Genomic DNA, 24,685 nt, shown 5'->3' on the forward strand with positions numbered 1-24,685 from the left:
ATAGTGGTGATAGGATTAAAAATACTAGTAAGTTGATTTTTCCAAATAAATTTATACAAATTTCAAACAAATTTTCCGCATCAATAGATGCTTTTTTCACTCAATAGATACTAGAGCTTAGAAATTTTATATGAAAAATAGGAGGAAAACATTGCACGGTAGTAATTTTGTAAGATTTATTTTCGTTGCTGACATTTTAAGGGACAGATGTCTTATGTCATGAATCATGTTTTAATATACAAATAAAAAATGAAAAGCACTGGAAATCATATCGATCATATTTCCCATTCTCAAGCATGTTTATGGCGCAGCTTTTGCACTATTTTTCGACCTCATCTTGTTTTCCTAGCCCTCTAACGGGATCAGGGATGGAAAAAAAATCGCTTCTAGCGATCAAGATCATAGGAGCGATCAGATTCAGATTCATTGACATCACTACTTGTAAGCGACAAACACTTTGTCGCGATCCGTACAGATAATGACAAACCTCATGTCAGATCATGTTCATTGCATGATTGCGTTGAGAAATATAACACATACAGACGATTGGTTGTGTGCATCGTATGAATCGCAATACAAACAACATGTGTGACCTTTTTTCTCGCAGCTACGTAAAATGTAACACTGACCGACTGCTGAGACTGTTTAGAGATCAAAATCTTGTTATCAACGCGTGATTCGTATATTCATCCCATTACTATCTATTCTGTATGCTGGTTCTTGAGTTAGCTAACAGTTTTTGGACACTCGAGCATATTCCCTTCCTCACAATCAAAGGTTCGTTTGGAATTCCTTGATAATTTTAAATTCAACTCAATATTCTGATACGTATTAGATATCAACAGTCATGCAATTATTATTTTTATTTGCTTCCTAAATTGATTGATAAGAATTAGCTGAAACAGTTGCATTGCCCAATCTCGATAACTGTAATTTGCAAACTGCGTTAGTATTCATTACTGATCCAGATTCCATTATTCCACAAAATTGAATTGTTAGTTTTTGTTCTCTTTGTTCCTTTGATAATTCACGGACCAAAATAATTTAACACAGAAGCATCATTTTGTAAGCTTTTTTACATTTTTAAGAGATGCAATATGAATTGAAAACGACAATAAGTTCAATCAATTTAATCAATTTAGTGCCTAAACCATTTGTACGAATTTTTTACTGACGCTTTAAGCTGGATTGTGGGTTTATCAATAAGTTATACCTACAACAAATTACGTAATGTTGATTATTTTCTGATCTTGCTAAACCACAAAAATGATTAATAGCAAGAATATCCCTCATTGTTATATGTGGCTATTTCGATGAAGGTAAAACGTGTTTGTTTTTGGTGGCAACGGTGCTGTTAATCGAACGTGGTATCGGTAGATGATCGTAGTAACCACTGATATGGCGCATACAATGCGTTGCGGGTTTTATATGGAAAACTAATTTTTCGAGTTTTCTAATCTTTCCACTAAATTTTCCGATTTTTCTCGTCGTAAAAACATAGCGGTGGTGGAAACGAACATAATAAAGAAGAGACGGCTCAAATCGGATGCTCCGTTCTCAAGTGATGCGCGGTCGAACTTTTTCACTTCTCTTTTATATATAAGATAACAAAGGTTTAGAAATTGGTCGAAAAACACGAAATTGATCCAAGACCCGGAGGGGCGAGTCACATATACCAATCGATAGGGTTCGACGAACTGAGCAATGTCTGTCTGTGTGTGTGTGTGTGTGTGTGTGTGTGTGTGTGTGTGTGTGTGTGTGTGTGTGTGTGTGTGTGTGTGTGTGTGTAAGTGTGTGTGTGTGTGTAAGTGTGTGTGTGTGTGTGTGTGTGTGTGTGTGTAAGTGTGTGTGTGTAAGTGTGTGTGTGTAAGTGTGTGTGTGTGTGTAAGTGTGTGTGTGTGTGTAAGTGTGTGTGTGTGTGTGTGTGTGTAAGTGTGTGTGTGTGTGTGTGTGTGTGTGTGTAAGTGTGTGTAAGTGTGTGTGTGTGTGTGTGTGTAAGTGTGTGTGTGTAAGTGTGTGTGTGTGTGTAAGTGTGTGTGTGTGTGTAAGTGTGTGTGTGTGTGTGTGTGTGTGTGTGTGTGTGTGTGTGTGTGTGTGTGTAAGTGTGTGTGTGTGTGTGTGTGTGTGTGTGTGTGTGTAAGTGTGTGCGTGTGTGTGTGTGTAAGTGTGTGTGTGTGTGTGTGTGTGTAAGTGTGTGTGTGTGTGTGTGTGTGTAAGTGTGTGTGTGTGTGTGTGTGTGTGTAAGTGTGTGTGTGTGTGTAAGTGTGTGTGTGTGTGTGTGTGTAAGTGTGTGTGTGTGTGTAAGTGTGTGTGTGTGTGTGTGTAAGTGTGTATGTGTGTATGTGTGTTCGCTCCGAATTTTCTATCGCCTGTTACTCAGTGATGGCTGAACCGATTCGACCGCTATTCCTTTTGTTTGAAAGGTATTATTGCCTAGTATATCACTATTAAATGGTTGCGTGGTCTGACTTTTCGTTTGAAAGTTATAAGCAAAAATGTGAAAACTACGTGACACGGTTTTCTCGGGAACCACGCAACCAATTTTAACAATCTTAGTACCAAACAAAAGCTCTTACTATTACTAAACGTTTTGCCAAGTTTTATTGAAAACGGACAAGCAGTTTAAAAGTTAGCCTTGAAAAACCTGTTTTGACTAGGTACAAATGAACGCCTGTTTCTCAGAGATGACCAAACTGATTTACGCGCTATTAGTTTCGTTTGGCAGGTAATTTAGCCGGATAGATCACTATTCATTGATTTTTTGATTGGACGTTTAATTTGAAAGTTATGATCAATCCAATTCCCCATACCAAAATTAACAATAATTTATAATGGTTTTAACTAAGATAATTTACCTAATTTCAATATTTTGATATCAAACGAGAGGTTTTGACACTGCGAATATATATGCAAAATTTCATAAGAATTGGTTTTACCGGTCAAGAGATATTAACCCTCGAACACTCGCGCCAACTCTCCTCTCCTCAACACGGTTATTCGCGCGCACAATAGCCCAAAACCAAAGAAAACGTGCGCACTAGAGTCTTGACTGGGAAAACTTGGTTTTAAGTTTATCGAACCTTTGGAAGAGTTTCTTAAAATTGAAAGCTCTATCGTCTGGTTGAATTTGAATTTTGATTAATCCCCCTAAAAGTGAAATTAAAAAAAAATTTTCCTTCAGTTTCAATACAACACATTGATGTGTTCTGCAAACTTTTAGAGCATATTATTACAAGGAATTTTGCTCAACACAGTAACCTTCTATCTCTTCAGCGAAGATAGAAAAATCTTATTTATTGTATATGAATTTGTAAAATCAGGTTTTCTATTCTAACTATTTTTGTAATTGTTGTATGACATTTTCATGTATTACAAAGTTGTACAAATAATAAAAATACACAACTTTGCTGAATTTAGTACACCTATATGTTTGCTTGTTTAGGAACTGTAGAACTTTTATTATAAAAAATAACCTGATTTTGACCCCGAATTACTCGACTACTAGCAGACGGATACATCTTAAACATTTTACATTTGCTGGTAGTTTTGCTGCATATAGACACCATTTTTCCATATGAAGAAACGAGAGAAAATTCCAGATGGGGTCAATTGCGGTACACCTCACATGCTGCTTGCTTCGTTTCTGTGATGTCGGTTTATGCTAATCTTGTTTTCTAACAATTTAAAGTATTAATGCATTGAATAATTCTGCCTTTTGCTTATAACAAGCTTACTGAAGAATATACGTTAGTATATACGTAATATACGATTTGTAACTTTATAACAATATGGCGTTCAAAAACCTACCGATGTGGTACGAAATACAACAGCGTGAGTAACCGAAGGTTAATAAAAATTGATGAAATTTCTTCAAGAAAACTTGATTGTTGCGAATCAAATAGAATGGCATTACAGGAAATTATGCATAGTTCAAAAACGTATAAACTAGACCTTTACTACGCAATGTATATGTTAAAGAATAATATATCATCTTACAACTTACTTTTACTTGCACTTACCCGCATTAGTAACAACTTACTCAGCAATTTCATGAGAAAAGGAACTATCAAAATTTATAATTGCTTCTATTTGGTTCAAAGTTTGTAAACTTATTCAATTTCCAAAAATTTCATGTAAATCAAACGTGTCGATTTCTATCTCAAATAGCAAGTAAGACCGTATAACAAAGGTTCCTTTCACCACTAGGTGGATTAAATCAGGTTTTTTAACTAAGCATCGCAAATACGTAGTTGTCGTCGGCGTGAGTAGCAGAGTGGCCACCCCGGCTCATGCTGTTTCAAGCAGTCGTCTCCATTCAACTTGATATTGGGTCACTCGTATGTATGTATGTATGGGGGTAGCCACCATCACCTCAAGGGTTTCCCATTGTATGCAAGTAGAATTACTGTAGAATCGAATTTATCTACTTAGCAACTTTCATGTCAATGCTATTCGTGAAGGACCAAAAGGGGTCTGGTGAATCTATAAGCAATGTCGCTTATGTGATTCCACGGGAATATAAAACACTCCTTCCAGCATAGACTTCCGGTTTCTAGATACATAACTCCGCCGTGCAAACTTATCTTGCGTGATGATTTATGTGCTAGAAGGGCGCGTCAAAATCCTCTTCGAACTTATATGACTTGGGCTGGTTACCACATCCCTCATCCAGTCTTCGAATCATTCGATACCATGATGCTCCTACATTATATGAAGATATATAGACAAAAACAGAACAACCTCACCAGCAGTCCTTCGAATGGAATAGAGTTGCATCATTTGAGTTAACATGAGTGCTTCCATTAATAATTTAATTTTTTCTTCGGGTATTCATAAGCATTATTTAAACTTTCTTCGGACGGAGTTTTCACTGTACAGTAAGAGGTGCTTGCTTCATGAGCTAAAACGAAACAAATCATTAAAATAAATTATGTTAAACTTACCTACTAACAAGGTAGTGTGGCTCAGCCGTCATCCAACCCCGCAGTTTTGAGATCAGGCAACGGGGAACCACCCATCGTCGCACCTCTCAGCTTGGCTACTCGATAGAGCATTATCGGGTAAGGACACGTGGAGGCGCCTGGTAGGGGTTTGGGATGGCTGGAGGTATGCTGGACGCTTCCTCATTTGCCTTCCCCATTTCATGCCCAACTCGATATTGGGTCATTCGTCCCCAATTTTCCGGTCGTTTAAGAAGTCGCAAATTATTTTCGACCTGGCGGAGCCATCTTGTACGGTAAGCTCCCCTTTCTTGGTGCCGGTACAGTTGTTGAAGAGAACTGTTTTCATCGCACTGTCGTCCGGCATCCTTACGACGTATCCTGCACAACGTAGCCTACTGACTTTCGCGAGTTGACAATGGAAATCTCTCCAAACAGTGCATGTAGCTCGTGAATCATATATCTCCGCCACTCTCCGCTTTCTGTTTGTACTCCAAATATCGTCCGCAGTACCTTCCGCTCGAACAGGGTAAAGGCGCGTATATCCTCCAGAGCAGTGTTACGGCTTCAAATTAATAAAGAACTACTGTTTGTCGTACGGCGGTATATGCTTCTTGATCGAAACGTTTTGCAAAGGGTAAAGTAGGCTCGAGTTCCCCCTTAAATGTGCCACTGGATCTCTTTACTTATGTTGTTGTCCGCGGTCACCAGCGGTCACAAATACACGAACTCGTCTTTCACTTACAGTTCGTCGCCGTCAACAGTTACCGTCCGTGGGAGGCACGCGTTTGTTTCCTTTGAGCCTTTAGTCTTCGACGCATTTATTTTTAACCCAATCCTCCTAGGCTCCGCTTTCATCTGATCACTTCCTCAAGAGCGATGTTGAATAGCAAGCCGCCACCTTGTCTCAATCCTCGCCGCATTTTGCAGGGACTCTAGAGTGCCCCAGAGATGCGCACGAAACACATCACTCGATCCAATGAGCTCTGATCAGTCGCGTCAGTTTATCCGGAAAATCCGTTTTCGTGCACTATCTGCCAAAGCTGGTCTCGATTGACTGTATAGCTTTTAAATAAAAAAAATTGATGCATGGGCACGTTGAACTTACGAGACTTCTCCACGATCTATCCGATGGTGAAAATTTGGTCCGTAGTTGCGCTGGACTCCATTAAACCCTCCTGATAATTCCCTACGAAACCCTGTGCTATCGATGACAGCCAGCGTAACTGGATCATGATGAAATTTTTTTTGGAAGGTACCCTCTAGGCCCCCTCCAGGAAAGTTGCCTAGCTGCGCCAATGGTGAGGTGTACCGCAATTGACCCCAACTGTAATTTTCACTCGTTTCTTCATATGGAAAAATGGTGGCTGTATGCAGCAAAACTATCAGCAAATGTGAAATGTTTAAAATGTATACGTCTGCTAGTAGTCGAGTAATTCGGGGTCAAAATTAAGGTATTTTTTATAATCAAAGTTCTACAGTATCTAAATAAGCAAACATAGAGGTTTACTATATTCAGCAAAGTTGTGTATTTGTACTATTTGTATAACTTTGTAATACAAGAAAAAGTCATACAACAATTACAAAAAGAGCTAAAATAGAAAAACTGATTTTACAACTTCATATACAATAAATAAGATTTTTCTATCTTCGCTGAAGAGATAGAAGGTTACTGTTTTAAGCAAAATTCCTTGTAATAATATGCTCTAAAACTTTGCAGAACACATCAATGTATTATATTGAAACTGAAAAAAAAATAATTTTTTTATTTCACTTTTAGGGGGATTAATCAAAATTTAAATTCTACCAGACGATAGAGCATTCAATTTCAAGAAACTCTCCCAAAGGTTCGATAAACTTTAAACCAGGTTTTCCTAGTCAAAACTCTAGTGGGCACTTTTTTTTGGTTTTGGGCTATTGCTCGCGAGCAACCGTGTTACAAAAGTTGGCACGAGTGTTCGAGAGGTAATGTCTTTTGACCGGCAAAACCAATTCTTCTCAAATTTTGCAGATACATTCGCAGTGTCAAAACCTTTCGTTTGATACTAAAACAATTGAAACTTGATAAATTGTCTAAATTGTTAAAATTATTATAAAGAGGCGAACCAGCCGCAGGCTGAAAACCTCTCTAATATAGAATTTAAAAAAAAAATTATTATAAACTAGCTGACCCGACAAAATTCGTATTGCCACAAATTAACCTGTGTTGTACATAAATCATGAATCTCGGATGATCTTTATCACAATCTCGAGTTTTGCAAGTTTCTGAGGAGTTCAACCTTAGATGATTCATTGTGGCAGTTACGTAACTATGAAAGCATCCCAGGCAGGGCCTTAAATTATCATCGAATTTCAAACAAAGCAGTAAATCTTTTTTCCCAGCATACATTATTTTTTATGCCTCTGAGTTTCGTATGTACAACTGCACAGTGATTTTCATTATAGTATACAGGTTCAATATATCGTGAAAATAGCACAGGAGAAAGTGATTTTCAAATCCAGAAGGTGATATTCACTTCAGGTAAAAAACAATTCTAGATGCAGTTAATGAAAAGAAAAATCTTATGTCGAACAGCTGAACGCAGTAGATGCTAAACCACAACATATTTTTTTTATTGATTTTCACTGCTCAAACGTAAATGTCAGTTTGTTACAATATCGCAGGGCGCTGATATTCTATATTCTCGTGCATGAAGTTCATGCTTGCTGCATTTAGTTATTATGTACGTTTGATCAAAGCAAGCAGATTTTCAATGCAAGGTTGACTGATAATCCAGAAGTTTGAACGTTATGCTGATGAATATTAACGGCACTGATCCCAGGTAACCAATAACCACTGACGAACTGACATGACACATAGAAGAAACTCCTTTAAAAACCATCGTCCTACACATTTTGCTTGCACACTAGCACCCTCTGTTATGCATGTTGCGGAGTAGCTTGCATTTTCAGGGTTTTATACTGTAGGGGTTTTACATTTGCAGGGTTTTACACTGTAAGTTTTTTTCCATTTAAACGGTTTTATACCGAAAACTCGAAACAACACTCGAGCGCCGCGGTGTGGCGATGTTGCGAAACATGCTTTTTTGAAAAATAGGTAGTTTTTGAATGGACGATGGAATTAACGCGAGTGTTTCGTCTGTTTGTCTGTGCAATAAGCATCTCCAATGCTATTCAAATATAAGCCAATAAGCATTTAAGTCGCCTTAAATGCTATTTTGGCAAAATACTGATACTTTACTGATAACCTTCTTATAGTACTGACAATGCTAATATACAGCTAATTACCGACACGAAGAATTTGAATACAATTTTGGATGCCAATTTACAACACCTATGTAGTCAAAAAGCTAATATACAACAACGTGCAGTATAACATGCCAGATACGCTGATTTGCTGCTTATGTTAATGCTTATTAGTTACCTGGAATGGGTAGTTTAATATACAAATTTGCAATTTTTCCTCACAGTAAAGTAGAAAACAACTCCCCTGTCCCCTCATTGCATAGCCAGAACGCGGATAGTAATATTCGCCATAATTGTACAACATTTCGCCGAATATTATTTTGCGAAAAACCTTAAGCGGAATGGACCATTTCACGGAAAACTTTTTTGTGGAAAGTACCATTTCGCGATCCTCTCCTTACTCGCTGTCACTCGTTCCAGGAAACCCAGGTAGACGTAGGAAAACAAATAAACCTCGACAGTAGTGATTTCTGTGGGGAGTTGCCTCCCCAGTGGGCGGCGCTTCCGACGGCGGGTCGCCGGCAACACTCGCGGCCGTCACGTCCTGAATGATCTAGTGTTACTATAGATAGTTTTGGTGGTCTTGTAATTGACTAATGTTTTATGGAAGAGTCTCAAATTTCTCGAGTTCGATTAGTTTTTGAGTTTCGCAAAAATTTCTGTTTTATTTGTATGAGAGTCCATATCCCCCCACCACAGGGGTGAGAGGTCTCTAACTATCATAAAATAAATTCAAGACTCAAAAATCTCCCACATGCCAAATTTGATTCCATTTGCTTGATTAGTACTCAAGTTATAAGGAAATTTGTATTTCATTTGTATGGGAGCCCCCCCTCTTAAAAGGGGAAGGGGTCGTAATTCACCATCGAAAAAAAATTCTGCCATCTAAAACTCCCACATGCCAAATTTGGTTCCATTTGCTTGATTAGTACTTAAATTATAAGGAAATTTGAATTTCATTTGTATGGGAGCCCACCCTCTTAAAGGGGAGATGGGTCATAACTCGCTTTCTAAAGAGGAGAGGGGTCTCAATTCACCATAGAAAAAAAATCTTGCCTCCAAAACCACTTACATGTCAAATTTGGTTCCATTTGCTTGATTAGTTATCGAGTTATAAGAAAATTTGTTTTTCATTTGTATAGGAGCCCCCCCTCCTAAAGTGGGGAGAGGTCCTAATTCATCATAGAAAAAATTCTTACCTCCAGAAACACCCACATGCTAAATTTTGTTCCATTCGCTTGATTAGTTTTCGAGTTATGAGGAAATTTGTATTTCGTTTGTAGAGGAGCCCCCCCCCCCTAAAGTGGGGAGCGGTCCTAATTCACCATAGAAAATATTCTTGCCCTCGAAAAATTTCACATGCCAAATTTTGTTCCATTTGCTTGATTAGTTCTCGAGTTATGAGGAAATTTGTATTTTATCCCCCCCCCCTTAAAGAGGAGAGGAGTCATAATTCCCTTTCTAAAGGGGGGAGGGGTCTCAATTTACCATACAATAAATTCTTGTCACCAAAAACACCAACATGCAAAATTTTGTTCTATTTGCTTGATTAGTTCTTGAGTTATGCAGAAATTTGTGTTTCATTTGTATGGGAGCCCCCCCTCTTAGTGGGGGAGGGGTCTCTAACCATCACTAAAACCTTTCCTGGCCTCAAAAACCTCTACTTGCAAATTTTCACGCCGATTGGTTCAGTAGTTTTTTATTCTATAAGGAACATCCCGACAGACAGACAGAAATCCATTTTTATATATAAGAAGACTAGCTGACCCGACAAACTTCGTATTGCCACAAATTAAACTGTGTTGTACGTAAATCGTGACTCTCGGATGACCTTTGTCACAATCTTTTGCAAATTTCTGGGGAGTTCATGGGTGTTTTAATATACAAATTTTCCTCACAGTAAAGTAGAAAACAACTCCCCCCATTGCTTAGCCTGATAAAATAAAGCGGATAGCATTTAAATATTCGCCATCATTACAAACCATTTCGCCGACTACCATTTTGCGGAACACCAATTCTCGGTTAACCATAACGCGGAATATAGAGTTTCGCAGAATACCATTTCGCGAAAAACCTTGCGCGGGATGTACCATTTCACGGAAAATATTTTCGTAGAACTTACCATTTCGCAGGGGTGACCCAACTAAAGGAAAGTAATAGAGGTCAGTAGAACTAGGAAAATAAATAAACCTAAATAGAGGTGATCTCTACGGGGGCTGCCCCCCGCAGTGGCCAGTGCTTCCGACGGCAGGTCGCCGGAAACTCTCGCGGCCTGTGGCCGTCTCGCGCTGAATTATCGAATGTTACTATTGATAGTTTTTGGTGGTCTTATTATTGAATAAAAAAGTCTAAAATTTCTCGAGCTCGATTAGCTTTTGAGTTACGCAAAAATTTCTGTTTTATTTGTATGAGAGTCCTTATCCCCCTACTACAGGGGTGAGGGATCTCAAACCATCATAAAAAAAATTCCTGCCTCCAAAACCCCCCACATGCCAAATTTGGTTTCATTTGCTTGATTACTTCTCGAGTTATGAGGAAATTTTTATTTCATTTGTATGGGAGCCCCCCCCCCTCTTTAAAGGGAGAGGGGTCTCAATTCACCCTAGAAAAAATTCTCGTCTGCAAAAACACCCACATGTAAAATTTTGTTCCATTTGCTTGATTAGTTCTCGGGTTATGCAGAAATTTGTGTTTCATTTGTATGGGAGCCCCACTCTCTTAGTGGGGCGAGGTCTCTAACCATCATAAGAACCTTCCCTGGCCCCAAAAACCCCTATATGCAAATTTTCACGCCGATCGGTTCAGTAGTTTTCGATTCTATAAGGAACATGCGGGCAGGCAGACAGAAATCCATTTTTATAGGTATAGATTTGTATGGGAGCCCCCTCCCTCTTAGTGGGTGGAGGGATCTCTAACCATCATAAGAACCTTCCCTGGCACCAAAAACCCCTACATGCAAATTTTCACGCCGATCGGTTCAGTAGTTTTCGATTCTATAAGGAACATGCGGGTAGGCAGACAGAAATCCATTTTTATAGGTATAGATTTGTATGGGAGCCCCCCCCCTCTTAGTGGGTGGAGGGATCTCTAACCATCATAAGAACCTTCCCTGGCACCAAAAACCCCTACATGCAAATTTTCACTCCGATCGGTTCAGTAGTTTTCGATTCTATAAGGAACATAGTGCAGACAGACAGAAATCCATTTTTATAGGCATAGATTTGTATGGGAACCCCCCTCTTAGTGAAAGGAGGGGTCTTTTGCCATCGAGAGAACCTTCCCTAGCCCCAAAAACCCCTACATGCAAATTTTCACGCCAATCGGTTCAGTAGTTTTGGATTCTAAAAGGAACATAGGGACAGACACAGACAGACATACAGAAATCCTTTTTTATAGGTATAGATTATTGTTAATTTTGATGTGTTGTAAATGATTGTTCATAACTTTCAAATTAAACGTCCAATCAAACAACATTTCATTAGTGATCTATTGGGCTATATTACCGTTCAAATGAGACTAATAGCGCAAAATTCGGATTGGCCATCTCTGAAAAACAGGCGATAATTATTACCTTGTCAAAACAGGTTTTTTAAGGTTAACTTTTAAACTACTCGTTTTTTTTCAATAAAACTTCCTGAAAATTTTTATGATAGCAAGAGCTTTCATTTGATACTAAGATCATTGGAATCGGCTGTGTGATTCTGGAGAAAATCGTGTCATATAGTTTTCAAATTTTTGCTTATAACTTTTAAACAAAATATCGGACCACGAAACTATTCAATAGTGATATACTGGACAATACTACCTTTCAAACGAACGCAATAGCGGACGAATCGGTTCAGCCATCTCCGAGAAACAGGCGATAGAAAATGAGCTGCACACACACATACACACACACAGACATTGCTCAGTTCGTCGAACTCTATCGACTGGTATATGTGACTCGGCCCTCTGGGCCTCGGATCATTTTCGTGTTTTTCGACAAATTTCTAAACCTTTGTTATATAGTATAACAAAGGTTGAAACAGTAGAAAGACTTGATTAGTATAGGGGAAAGACGTCCAACGTCGTGTTTTTCCAAAAATTTTAAAATTTTTTTGACGATAGCTATCAACAAGCTCTTCAATCCATTTGAAAGGTACATCCTTCTAGTTGTCTGAAAAAAAGTTTCAGTCGTTTTGGTTATAAGCTAAATTAGTTATAACCACAAATGTGAAAGTGGAATTTTGTGTCACTGTTAACCAATAGGTGGGAAGAGTGAGACAACGAGTATTGTATACTGAAACACCTATTTGAAATCAATTTAAACCTTATTTTTGAGTAATAAAGAATAATTTAAAGGTTGTGCTGTTTATTGTGTCTATAAAGCATACATTATTGTTGGGTATGATTGAAAATTCCGATTATTTCCACATATACTTACATTTATACACATAAAAAGGACAAATTCTGGACATCTGTGTTTTAACTTACGATTCTTACGAACTTACGAATTCATTTACAGTCAATCCCTATGCATTGATTTGCAATTGAACACAAATAAAAAATTTTCAAAAAAATTTGCATGGCGAAAGCTATGTCTCAGTATCACCTACGTCTCTGTGTCTCACCGTTGCCAATAGGAATGTTTTACGAAAAATAGTGAACTAGTGGGGTTAGCAAACAATTCGATTGTCAAATTTGTTCAAATAGGTATTAACTCTTATTACTATGTGATGCCATGCAGCAATTTCAATTTAAATTTAATATGTATTTTGTTGTTCACCTAAAAACGATTGCAAAAAAATTTACTTTGGCCCTCTCAAAACTGATTTTTGTTGAAAAATATATGAAAAAATCAACAAATTTTTCTCAAACTACATTATGCGATCTAGGTTCATAAACTTCACTTTCCATGAAAATATCATGGATCTTGAATGTTTTATGACGTAGCTAGTCCCGTTGATTCACTGTTCCTGTTGTCTCACTGTTGACCACTCTCCCCTATCCTAAAATTCTTATTTAAAAATAAGCCCACTCAAGATCATTTACCGTAGTTGGTAAATAGATCACAGACAAACAGACATAACACTCGTTTTCCATTCTTCGCACCGATGAAACCGTCATTTCAAATTTGGGCTTAGTCTGGAATGTCTCCATGTTGATCAATGTGGCGCTTTTCAAAGAAAGAAGGGGATATCCCCCATAAAAAATACTTGTTAGTTCAAGGGATACTCCTGCTGCTCTTTGATATTTGGGAATGTCGATCATAGATGGCACTAGTGTTCAGGCAAAATGTGTGGTACGATAATTTTTGTTGATTTTTCTTCCAAGTTTTATGTCTGTTTGTCTGTGAATAGATGTTACATCAAGACCTGAAAACTGGAAAACAATAAAAACATACACTGCAATCATGCTTGCTCATTGTTCTGCATATTATTAGAAATTATACTATTTTTATTTATTATTCTAGAAAATAATATTTCATTATAGATTCCCCGATATTGCTTAGTTTTCCTCACTTTTATTTGGCGGATCAATCCCTGAGAACTGCTGTTGAGGGAATTTCACCGCCAGAAAAAGAAAAGCACCAGCTTTTTATTGATGTTCAACCGGTAAGTTCCTTTTTGAGATTCTTATATTCGTAATAACAAAGCGATACTCTGTGAGATTCATCTTCATCAAAATTAAAACTTGAAACAAAATTGCGATATAAAATAACATTTTTACTATTGCAGGATATGGGTACCGCTCTTCGTGCACGAGCTCGTATACAAATTAACTTGGCTGTAAGTCAGGTTGTTGACATAAAACAAGTAGCGAACTTCCCAGACATCGTATTTCCTATTCTGTGGTTCGAAGAAGGCATTGATTCACTTCCTGACCAAATACTGGACCTGATGAAAGTTGCCACGACTGTTCCACCAAAAGCAAAATTATTCTTAACGATTTTGCTTTTTGCTCTTGGAGGTTTTCTTTTCATAATCGCTGTAATCTGTCTCGTCCGAAAGTCACATCGACAGAGCACGCTTCATCTTGAAGGGTCCAACTATTTAGCAACTGCATCTGTTGACCAAGCCAAAAAGAAGGCTAAATTGGAAAATGGAAATCATACAAATTAAACTGTATTTTTTATTCTTGTGATTGGGGTATGCTTCATAGGTGTCCATTTAGACAGTACTCTAAAATATTTATTTTAAATAAACAAGACGTGGTCCACGGGATAAATTGCTTAATAAGATTGCTCAATTTAGACAATTTAGGGAATATCTTCGGTACATAACAGCTATTTTTCTTAAAAACAATGCTTCAACACATGTATGTACAAAAACCTGCAAAATATTGATAGTTTGAAAATGTTTGCCATACACCTGTGGCGAAATGCGTGCGTGATTATTCAAATATTTGAACACTACACCTTCAGTGCTACAATTAAGAAACAGGCCTATCTACATCTGAAATGATGACAAAGGTGCCACGCCACATCTAAAAGTAATATTCGAACCAGCCTTTAGATTCTAAGATTAGGTTTCACGAACGAACACTAGGAACATAACTATCCGATATTCAACAAATATCCGTCTAAGGCCTTCCACTTTAAAGTTAATAGAATAAATTTAAATTTGCTCTAGAAACCATGTATGTAATAAATCTCCCAATACTGAAAAACAATGTTTGTGTGTCGCCGGAGGGCGTAGCCAGAAGCAATTCTTAGAGAGGGTTTGGACTTGAATTTGGGTATTTTGCTTGGGTTTGAGCTTCAATTTAAGCTACCGAAGTTGTACGGATGCGAAGATGAGCTCTCAGGCTTCTTGACGGAATGTTTTTGCATGAAGAGTATAAAATGCAAAACAAAAATACACATTTTTCAGTCTGAAGGATTTAATTGTTTATGTTAAGGGGACATAAACGACTGAAAATTTTGAAAAGAATATTATTTTTTATTTCAGATTTTGATTCTGCAATCTTTTTCGTTTATTTTGATATTAAATTTGTAATGATCCGACCACGGGAAGTGATCGAAAAACGATCATACACATAAGCATTCCAGTGCGGCGTGGAACAACTTAGGTGGAATAAAACGCCGCTCCTGAAAAAGCATGATTTTTAAACTTTATGTACCTTTTTCTTAGAAACTACACAACGTATTGGAACAAACTTTTTTTTGTTTTGTTGGTAGTAGCTTGGCAAAGACTTTTATAACTTTTCAGTTTCGTAAACAAAACACAGCTAGAGAAAAAAGAAAAAGAAGACAAAATTTTATTTTTTCAGGAATCTATTTTTCTTCTTTTTCGTTTTTCTCAAGCTGTGTTTTGTTCACGAAACTGAAAAGTTATAAAAGTTTTTGCCAAGCTACTACCAACAAAACAAAAAAAAGTTTGTTCCAATACGTTGTGTAGTTTCTGAGAAAAATGTACATAAAGTTTAAAAATCATGGTTTTTCAGGAGCGGCGTTTTATTCCGCCGTAGTTGTTCCACGCCGCACAGTGGTCCGAAAATCAAAAAAGTTGGCAGAAACCCCATTTTGCAAGTATTTTTAATTGATCATATAACTCAAAAGTGTTCTTCTACATGCCCATATGAGCTTAAATCCTCGTTTTGGTTGTTCGTTTCTTAGTTTTCTAAAAGCTAGGGCCATCTGAACTTGTTTAATAACGTTAAAGCCGGTGAAATCTTTTCAAAAACACGCATGGTTGTTTCTTATCGGTATGTAGCAGACGTTGCATAAATATCATAAATAATGACATATTTAGTTAAAAGAGACCTATTTCAATATTATTTAGAAGGTTACACTAATTTTAAATATTATTGGTTCACCAAGTCTGGCTTGATTATGACACAAATGAGGACGAATATCTAAACTCTTTCGAATTGACAGTCGTAACTTATGGAACCCGTCGTGTTCCGCTGCCATATTGTGCAGGTATACTTACGAGGAACTGATTAAGCCTAAATTTGGCTGCAACTTTCTGTAACTAAGAAAGTAAAGACAAACCTTTGGGAAGATGTACGAATTCATGTCAGCCAATTTGATTGAAACGAATAATCCTTGCAGTGGTTTCAATATATGATAGTAGGCATTGATTATTCTGCTAGTCCAGGATATCGTGGAAATGAAAGGCACGAGCATTAATATAGTTTATTAAATTGATTTTGGAGTATATTCCAAAGAAATTTTCGTAGAGTAAAACAACAATTTAGTTTGTTTCGGGAAAATCGAAACAGAATGACGCGTTTCTATCATCTGCTCATTTCTGCTCATTTCAACAAATTTTACAGGAGACATAGCACTCCCATTACATCTTATTGTTAGTCTCGCATTTTAGATTGAAGACCCTTTTACGATAAGGATGTACATGGTTCAAAGCTAATATTTTATTTAAAAAGTAATCAAAAGTATTCAAAATCTGACACAGCATCGAAACTAGTCATGGAACTGTAATTATCGTTCGCTGTATGTTACATTACATTAATGTATGCTCCAGTCTAAATTCGTAACTATTATAAATATATCTAATACAATAAATAAAAAATGAAAAAATAATTTCACACTTTTCTGTGGAAAAAAATAGAAGTCTAATATTATTTAATCAAGGCCATAGTAGAGGCTGAAAACAAAGCAATAAGAAGAAAGTTTTTCTGGTTAACTTTTATTAGTTGTTTCATTATTCAGACTGATACGTATTTCGCCTACGACTTGCCGGCTTCATCAGAGTCTGTATTGAATTTGATTTTTATTGTATTTCTTTATTTGAAAACTTATTTAATAATAAATAGCTGCTCTATAATACCATTCGGACGCAATTAGAACGCACAATTGCTGAATCAAATGAGCAGAGAAAATCGAATGTGTCGCAGAAATGTGAAAAAACCTTTCAATAAAAAAACTACTTAAGCAATTATTGGATAACAATTAAATGAAAATGTAATGTTATCCGGCCTTTCAGTGCCTTATAATGCAACTGAGAGTTATCAAATCGTCTCAACCATTACTGAAAAACTTAACCAATAATTAAATTATATTATGGCAATAACGTGTATTAAAGAGTTAACCTATAATTTAAGGGTTAAGCACTAGTTGAATGATATCACAAAGATCTCCTGAGTATTTCAAGCAACTTTGCAGAAGTCACCTACCCTCTAGGAGGTCGTTTTGACATTTCTGCCAGCTTTTTGGACTTTCGGACCACTGTGCGCCGCACTGGAATGCTTATGTGTATGATCGTTTTTCGGCCGTTTCCCGTGGTCGAATCATTACAAATTTAGTATCAAAATAAGCGGAAAAGATTGCAGAATCAAAATCTGAAATAAAAAATAATAATTTTTTCAAAAATTTTGGTCCTTCATGCCCCTTAATAGACACTCAGATTGGAAATAGCAACAATTTTTGCAAGTTTTCTTGTGACTTGAGTTCAACAACAAGGCAAAAGAGCGACAGAGTCTATAAATCTGAATTTCTTCTAAATTTTTTTAGGTAGGAGCGCAATTGGCGATTCCGAAAGTTACTTAGATGATCTGAGTGATTGGTCAACTTACATACGGACGGTAAGGTAAGATGAGGGTGGGCGACTGTGAGAATTGGGCCCGTGAGTGAAGACAGGTGAGTGGAATAGGGCCCTATATGCGTTCAACCTCTTGCAGTTGCTAAATCTATGACAAATCTGTAGAATGTTACAGATGAAATCATCCAGAAATTGATAACGATGGAGTATTACAAAGCATCAACATTGAATGTTGGATTTTGTATTCGCTCGTTCTATATCGTACCTATTTGCCATTACCCGAAATATCGGATGAATATCTTACCACTGTACTAGGACATAGGTATTGTTCTAGTCGCTACAGGGAATTATAAAGGATCAACGAAAATAATTATAAAACACGTGTATGCACAAGGAATAAAAAACATATTTATTAATCACGATGCGGAAGTCCAACACCGATGACAGATATCACTTAACAGGGGCTCAACTAAGACTATTACAAAAAAAGAAAAAAATATTGATTTTGTCGATGCTGGGACAAAGTTTTGGTTCAGCAAAAATTAGGGTTAGGAGCAACGACAAAATTTCGGTACTGGGAGCATCAGTATCAGTACCGGTAATATTTATTTATTTACTAGCTGATCCGACAAACTTCGTATTGCCACAAATTAACCTGTGTTGTACATAAATCATGAATCTCGGATGATCTTTGTCACAATCTCGAGTTTTGCAAGTTTCTGAGGAGTTCAAGCTTAGATGATTCATTTTGGCAGTTACGTAACTATGAAAGCACCCCAGGTAACCAATAAGCATCACCAATGCCATTCAAATGTCGGCCAATAAGCATTTAAGTCGCCTTAAATGCTACTTAAATGCTTTTTTTTTACAAAATATACAGCTACTTTACTGATAACCTTCTTATAGTGCTGACAATGCTAATTTACAGCTAATTTCCGACACGAAGAATTTGAATACAATTTTGGATGCAATTTACAACACCTGTGCAGTCAAAAAGCTAATATACAACAACGTGCAGTATAAAATACCAGATACGCTGATTTCCTGCTTATGTTATGCTCCCTTCATTGCATAGCCAGAAAGCGGATAGTAATATTCGCCATGATTGTACAACATTTCGCCGAATATCATTTTGCGAAAAACTTTAAGCGGAATGGACCATTTCACGGAAAACTTTTTTGTGGAAAGTACCGTTTCGCGATCCTCTCCTTCTCGTTCCAGGAAACCCAGGTAGACCTAGGAAAACAAATAAACCTAGACAGTTGTGATTTCTGCGGGGAGTTGCCTCCCCCCAGTGGGCGGCGCTTCCGACGGCGGGTCGCTGGCAACACTCGCGGCCGTCTCGTCCTGAATGATCTAGTGTTACTATAGATAGTTTTTGTGGTCTTGTTATTGACTAATGTTTTATGGAAGAGTCTCGAATTTCTCGAGTTCGATTAGTTTTTGAGTTTCGTAAAAATATCTGTTTTATTTGTATGAGAGTCCATATCCCACTATCACAGGGGTGAGAGAGGTCTCTAACTATCATAAAATAAATTCAAGACTCAAAAATCTCCCACATGCCAAATTTGATTCCATTTGCTTGATTAGTTCTCAAGTTATAAGGAAATTTGTATTTCATTTGTATGGGAGCCCCCCTTCTTAAAAGGGGAAGGGGTCGTAATTCACCATAGAAAAAATTTCTGCCATATAAAACTCCCACATGCCAAATTTGGTTCCATTTGCTTGATTAGTTCTAGAGATAAGAGGAAATTTGCATTTCATTTGTATGGAAGCCCAACCTCTTAAAGAGGAGATGGGTCATAACTCGCTTTCTAAAGAGGAGAGGGGTCTCAATTCACCATAGAAAAATATCTTGCCTCCAAAACCACTTACATGTCAAATTCGGTTCCATTTGATTGATTAATTCTCGAGTTATGAGGAAATTGATTTTTCATTTATTTATTTTTCATTTATTTCCCAAAGTTGGGAGGGGTCCTAATTTATCATACAAAAAATTCTTGCCTCCAAAAACACCTACATACCACATTTGGTTCCATTTGCTTGATTAGTTCTCGAAATATGAGGAAATTTGTATCTCGTTTGTATGGGAGCCCCCCCTCTCAAAGTGGGGAGGGGTCCCAATTCACCATAGAAAATATTGTTGCCCTCGAAACCTTTCGCATGCCAAATTTTGCTCCATTTGCTTGATTAGTTCTCGAGTTATGAGGAAATTTGTATTTCATTTGTATAAGAGCCCCTCTTAAAGTGTCCCAATTCATCATAGAAAAAATTTTGTCTCCAAAAACACCCACATGCCAAATTTGGTTCCATTTGCTTGATTAGTTCTCGAGTTATGAGGAAAGCTGTTTTTCATTTGTACAGGAGCCCCCCCCCCCCCTCTTAAAGTGGGGAGGGGTCCTAATTCACCATATAAAATATATTTGCCCTCGAAAACCTTCACATGCCAAATTTGGTTCCATTTGTTTGATTAGTTCTCGAGTTATGAGGAAATTTGTATTTCATTTGTATGGACGCCCCCCCTCTTAAAGGGGAGAGGAGTCATAATTCCCCTTGTAAAGAGGGGAGGGGTCTCAATTTACCATACAATAAATTCTTGTCACCAAAAACACCCACATGTCAAATTTTGTTCTATTTGCTTGATTAGTTCTCGAGTTTGTGTTTCATTTGTATGGGAGCCCCCCTCTTAGTGGGGGGAGGGGTCTCTAACCATCACTAAAACCTTTCCTGGCCCCAAAAACCTCTACATGCAAATTTTCACGCCGATTGGCTCAGTAGTTTTTGATTCTATAAGGAACATCCCGACAGACAGACAGACAGAAATCCATTTTTATATCTAAGAAGATTTAGATTTATACAAATTTGAAAAAAAGTTTATGTCCTGGTCCTGGTTGAAGGGGGGGGGAGGGGGGCATGAAAAAAATAATAACATCAAACCTTCAATAACTAAACAAAAGAGAAGAAACCTGCGTTTATTTATTCATATTATTAAAAATCTAATACAAAAATTTTGTACAGTACTTAAATTTCAGTTCAAACGTAACCAAACTTTAAAATTTTTCGACCCAAGCACTTAAAGTAAGCATCCTGGTAGAGATGAACCAGTGTGAAAATGGCAGTTTAGGCCCTACATCTTTTTTACTTGGAATGCTGTGCTACCGACATGTTTTAAGAAGACATATCTCTGAAACTATTCACGTTTGAAACCGCTTGTTTCTTGGTCAACCTTTTAGTCATAAATATCAGGCCATTCCTCAACTGATGCTTGTCTTCCAACAATAACGTGTTTACCTTTGTATATGCTAACCGTTTCGAAAATTTCAAGGTTCGAACAGTTCAGTGACGTTCATGCATCTAATTCATGATAAAAACTGCATGTATCTAATTCATGATAAAAATTTCTGCATGCTTCTAATTCATGATAAAAACTGTATTTTTTAGTTTTACATTCCCAACATACATTAGGGTATGTACTTGGACACTACGGAATAAAACTACCAATTTGGAGCACTGCAAGCACCGATAACTGATATTCTGGAGTGTCTAATTTGTCGTATTTCTTTTTTTATCTTATCTAATACCTAGGGTAAACGTACCAGTAGCGGCGCATTTAGTAGTAAAATTCCAAATTTTTGGTCAAAATACAGTGATATCAGAACAAATATACATGCACACGCGCACGATGTGATTGACACATTCTTAATCTTACTAAAAATGACGATTGGAGTCATTAAAAATTCGAATTTTGTTAAAGAGAAAGATTTTTTTACCATCATTGGTTTGCCTATAGTAGTGGTATGGTTCCTACCGAGGTCCCTAGAGTGGAGGCATCGTGAGCCCATAATGGAGGCAACACATTAAACATACAATTACTGCAATAAAAATTTATACAAACTGGCTCTGTTTGTTTGCGTGAGATTACGTACACACTTTATATGGTCGACAGATTTAAATTTCTTAAATTCATAAATAAATAATATCAGAAAAGGTAAAATTCAAACCCTATTTTAGCGGCTATGCAAAATTAAATTTTAATCAGGAAATCTTAACAAAACCAGCGGAAAATTTCTACAAATTTCATTTTACCGCTAAAAGAAGTGACGATTATATCAAGTAAACCTGTAAAACCCACGTATAGATTATATTTACGTTATTTAGAATCATAAATTCATTTTATCTCATAAAGGGCGTATTTTATTCAAGTACCACCACTATTGGCACTACCGCCACTAAGGGTACGCTTAACCTATGACCAGAAAAGTCTGATTGCAAGCACCTCAATTTTTGTCATCGGGAAATTAAAGGTCAAGCAAAATAGTCGCATGTGACTTGCAGCAGGAACCAGAAAGCTTAGTTGGTGAAAGAAAGTTGATCAAGACTAACGGGATAACTGCTTTAACTTTGCACATATTGGATAGTTTAGAGATGTAACCTCGTTGAACTGTAAAAGATCTGCTTATCACTACAGAATGCAACATAATAATAAAACACTTTATTTTTTTGCCCCTTTACATTTCGAACATTTTTGAAGAGGGGGGGCCACATGAACTTTTTTTCAAATTTGTATAAGCCTTATTTGTTTGTTTATTTAATACATGACGTAAGACAAGTCTTTTTTGTGTCACTAACGGATAAAACTATTTTCTAATATTATGTATTTTAACCCATTATGACCCGGGTATAAATTTGGACCAAATGAAGTGAAACTCTGTAATCTATTATATTATGGCTCGAATGTGTCGGGAAACGCAAAATCGTCATTTGGAATGCTTTCAAGGCCAAAATATTGCAGGTTTAATATTTCATAGGCTCAGTTTCAAACAAACAAATTACAAAGTTGTTTACAGATTTCTTATCGAATTTTGTGATAGACTTTACATATAAATACCAATTTACATTCAGGTAATGTTTCGTCACTAAATGTAGACTTTATCATGCGTTTTGGAGACAATGTTTTTTTCGCTATTTTTTCAACTTTTTTTCCGCCATTTATCACAACTTTACACTGTTGAAAATACAAATGAAATGACAAAAACTGACAAATTATATCACACACACATCAGATTGATGTCTTATCTCTCTTGTAGTGATATATAAACAATACTAATTATTGAAATTCAGCATTAACCAGGGTTTGAAGACGAGGTATGATATATCATACGCTAGGACATAATGGGTTAATAGTTCTAGCAACTGGTTTTTTTCCATGTTGGATATTTTTATCACTGCGACCATTTGTTTGATCCATTGTGATATATTCCCCGTTTTATTATAGCTATGTTGTCAAGATGACGCACCAGCATCAGAAGTGATTGTCATTGTTTGACTAATAGCATTTGTCCAGCCCGGTGATGCACTTCGGATGAAGCGCACTACCCCGCTGGGAGTTCTCCAAATATCAGAGGGTTCTAACAGCCCTCTTTCGAAGAACCTTAATCTTTTATTGAGAATTGCCGGACATCGGCATAACAGGTGTTCCGAGTCTTCTTTTTCTATGCCACAGAAGCGACATATATCATCATGAAGTTTTCCCATTAGCTTCAGATGATAGCGGCTCGGACAATGTCCTGTTATAAGACCAGTATAAATGCTTAGATCTTTCTTCGAAAGCTCCAGGATTTTGCGAGTCATTGAAACGTTTGGAGAGATAAAACGTTGCGACTGCCTAGCATTGAAAGTGCTATTCCAATTTGAATCCACTTTCGTACATTCCCATGCTTTTAGCTCCATTTTTAAAGCAGAAGCAGATAAGCAACAGAAGGGCTCAGGTCCTACAAATTGATGAGATGATCCGAGTCTTGCTAGTGCATCAGCTCTTTCATTTCCATCAATTCCACAGTGACTTGGGACCCAGTACAAGTTGACTTGGTTACGACAAGACAATTTTTGGAGTGATAGAATACATTCTCAGACAAGTTTTGATGTGCATGTCGTCGACTTTAGAGCGTTTAGAGCTGCTTGGCTGTCGGACATGATGCATATATTTGAATGCCTATAGATCCTGCGCAAGCACACAGTCGTACATTCTAGAATTGCTTGTATTTCAGCATGGAATACAGTTGGCCATCTGCCCATAGAAATTGACATGTCTATTCCTGGGCCAGTTACTCCTGGACGAATATCGGGACCACCATCTCACAGAGGAGTATTTGGACCAAAAAGCTGGCCAAAATGAGGAAAATTAAAACTCGTTCAATCCCCTCCAATTAAACTTCGCTGTCTTCCCAGATACCTATCACACAATGTAACGTTAATTTTGAATCCATTTGTTTTGTTTACGTCTTCCATAGAGCTGTCAAACTTCGAGTAAAAATGGGCCATATATTTTCGCTCATATAGGTAAAGATGTTGCCTTTCACATTTCTAAGGCTATACATATCCTATCGACCAGCTGTAAAAAGGCTTTTTAAACTCAAAGATTTTACAATTATTTGTTAATGTAGATGTTAGATTTCAACGAATATAATGATGACAAGCGAGCACTATTCATTATAGTAAAATAGCGCAAATATGATGCTACTTTAAACTAATATTTGTTTATGTTCTCACCTTTTCTCATCACAATCTTTGATGCCATTTCATAGCTTAGAGTCCTAGGAAGAAGGTTGTGAGTGAAATTTTTGCAACTTTTTGCAATTTTATGAAATAAAAACTTTTTACTAAATGGTGAAATATTCAATTTCGCAGCATTTTTCTTAAGATAAATTATACTATCATGAAATTTTAAGCATTTGAAAGATAAATTTTATGCCATAGTGATTGTGAGACACCAGAGGAATGCTCTAAACTAATTGAACAAGAAATTTCAGGTATTATAAGAAGAATTCGCCAAATTTCTTTAATTTCTATCAAATTTGCGCATGCTTTGAGTCTCTTCATTACGCAATTCATTCGATGAGCGTGCTACCAGTCAAAAGACCAGTTTTGTAAGAAAAATAAGTAGTCAGTCCACAATAATGGGTCACACACAATTGTGGGTCATTTTAGCTCTAGCTGCTAATTTCCGCTTAAATATCA

The 24,685-nt window shown here is 36.9% G+C and overlaps 1 protein-coding gene across 3 annotated transcripts in view; it reads left to right on the forward strand.

The window, feature by feature from the left end:
* LOC128733593 (scavenger receptor class B member 1) overlaps window positions 1–14,753 on the forward strand; it is a 193,904-nt gene extending 179,151 nt beyond the window's left edge. For all 3 annotated transcript variants that reach the window (XM_053827302.1, XM_053827301.1, XM_053827300.1), the window contains 2 exons: window positions 13,659–13,780; window positions 13,904–14,753. In XM_053827302.1, coding sequence (XP_053683277.1) covers window positions 13,659–13,780; window positions 13,904–14,287 — 506 coding nt within the window. In that variant the 3' untranslated portion in view covers window positions 14,288–14,753. The remainder of the gene's footprint in view (window positions 1–13,658; window positions 13,781–13,903) is intronic.
* The last annotated feature ends 9,932 nt before the right edge of the window (window positions 14,754–24,685 follow it).

The sequence above is a fragment of the Sabethes cyaneus genome, chromosome 2, assembly GCF_943734655.1.
Source record: "Sabethes cyaneus chromosome 2, idSabCyanKW18_F2, whole genome shotgun sequence".
NCBI lineage: Eukaryota > Metazoa > Arthropoda > Insecta > Diptera > Culicidae > Sabethes > Sabethes cyaneus.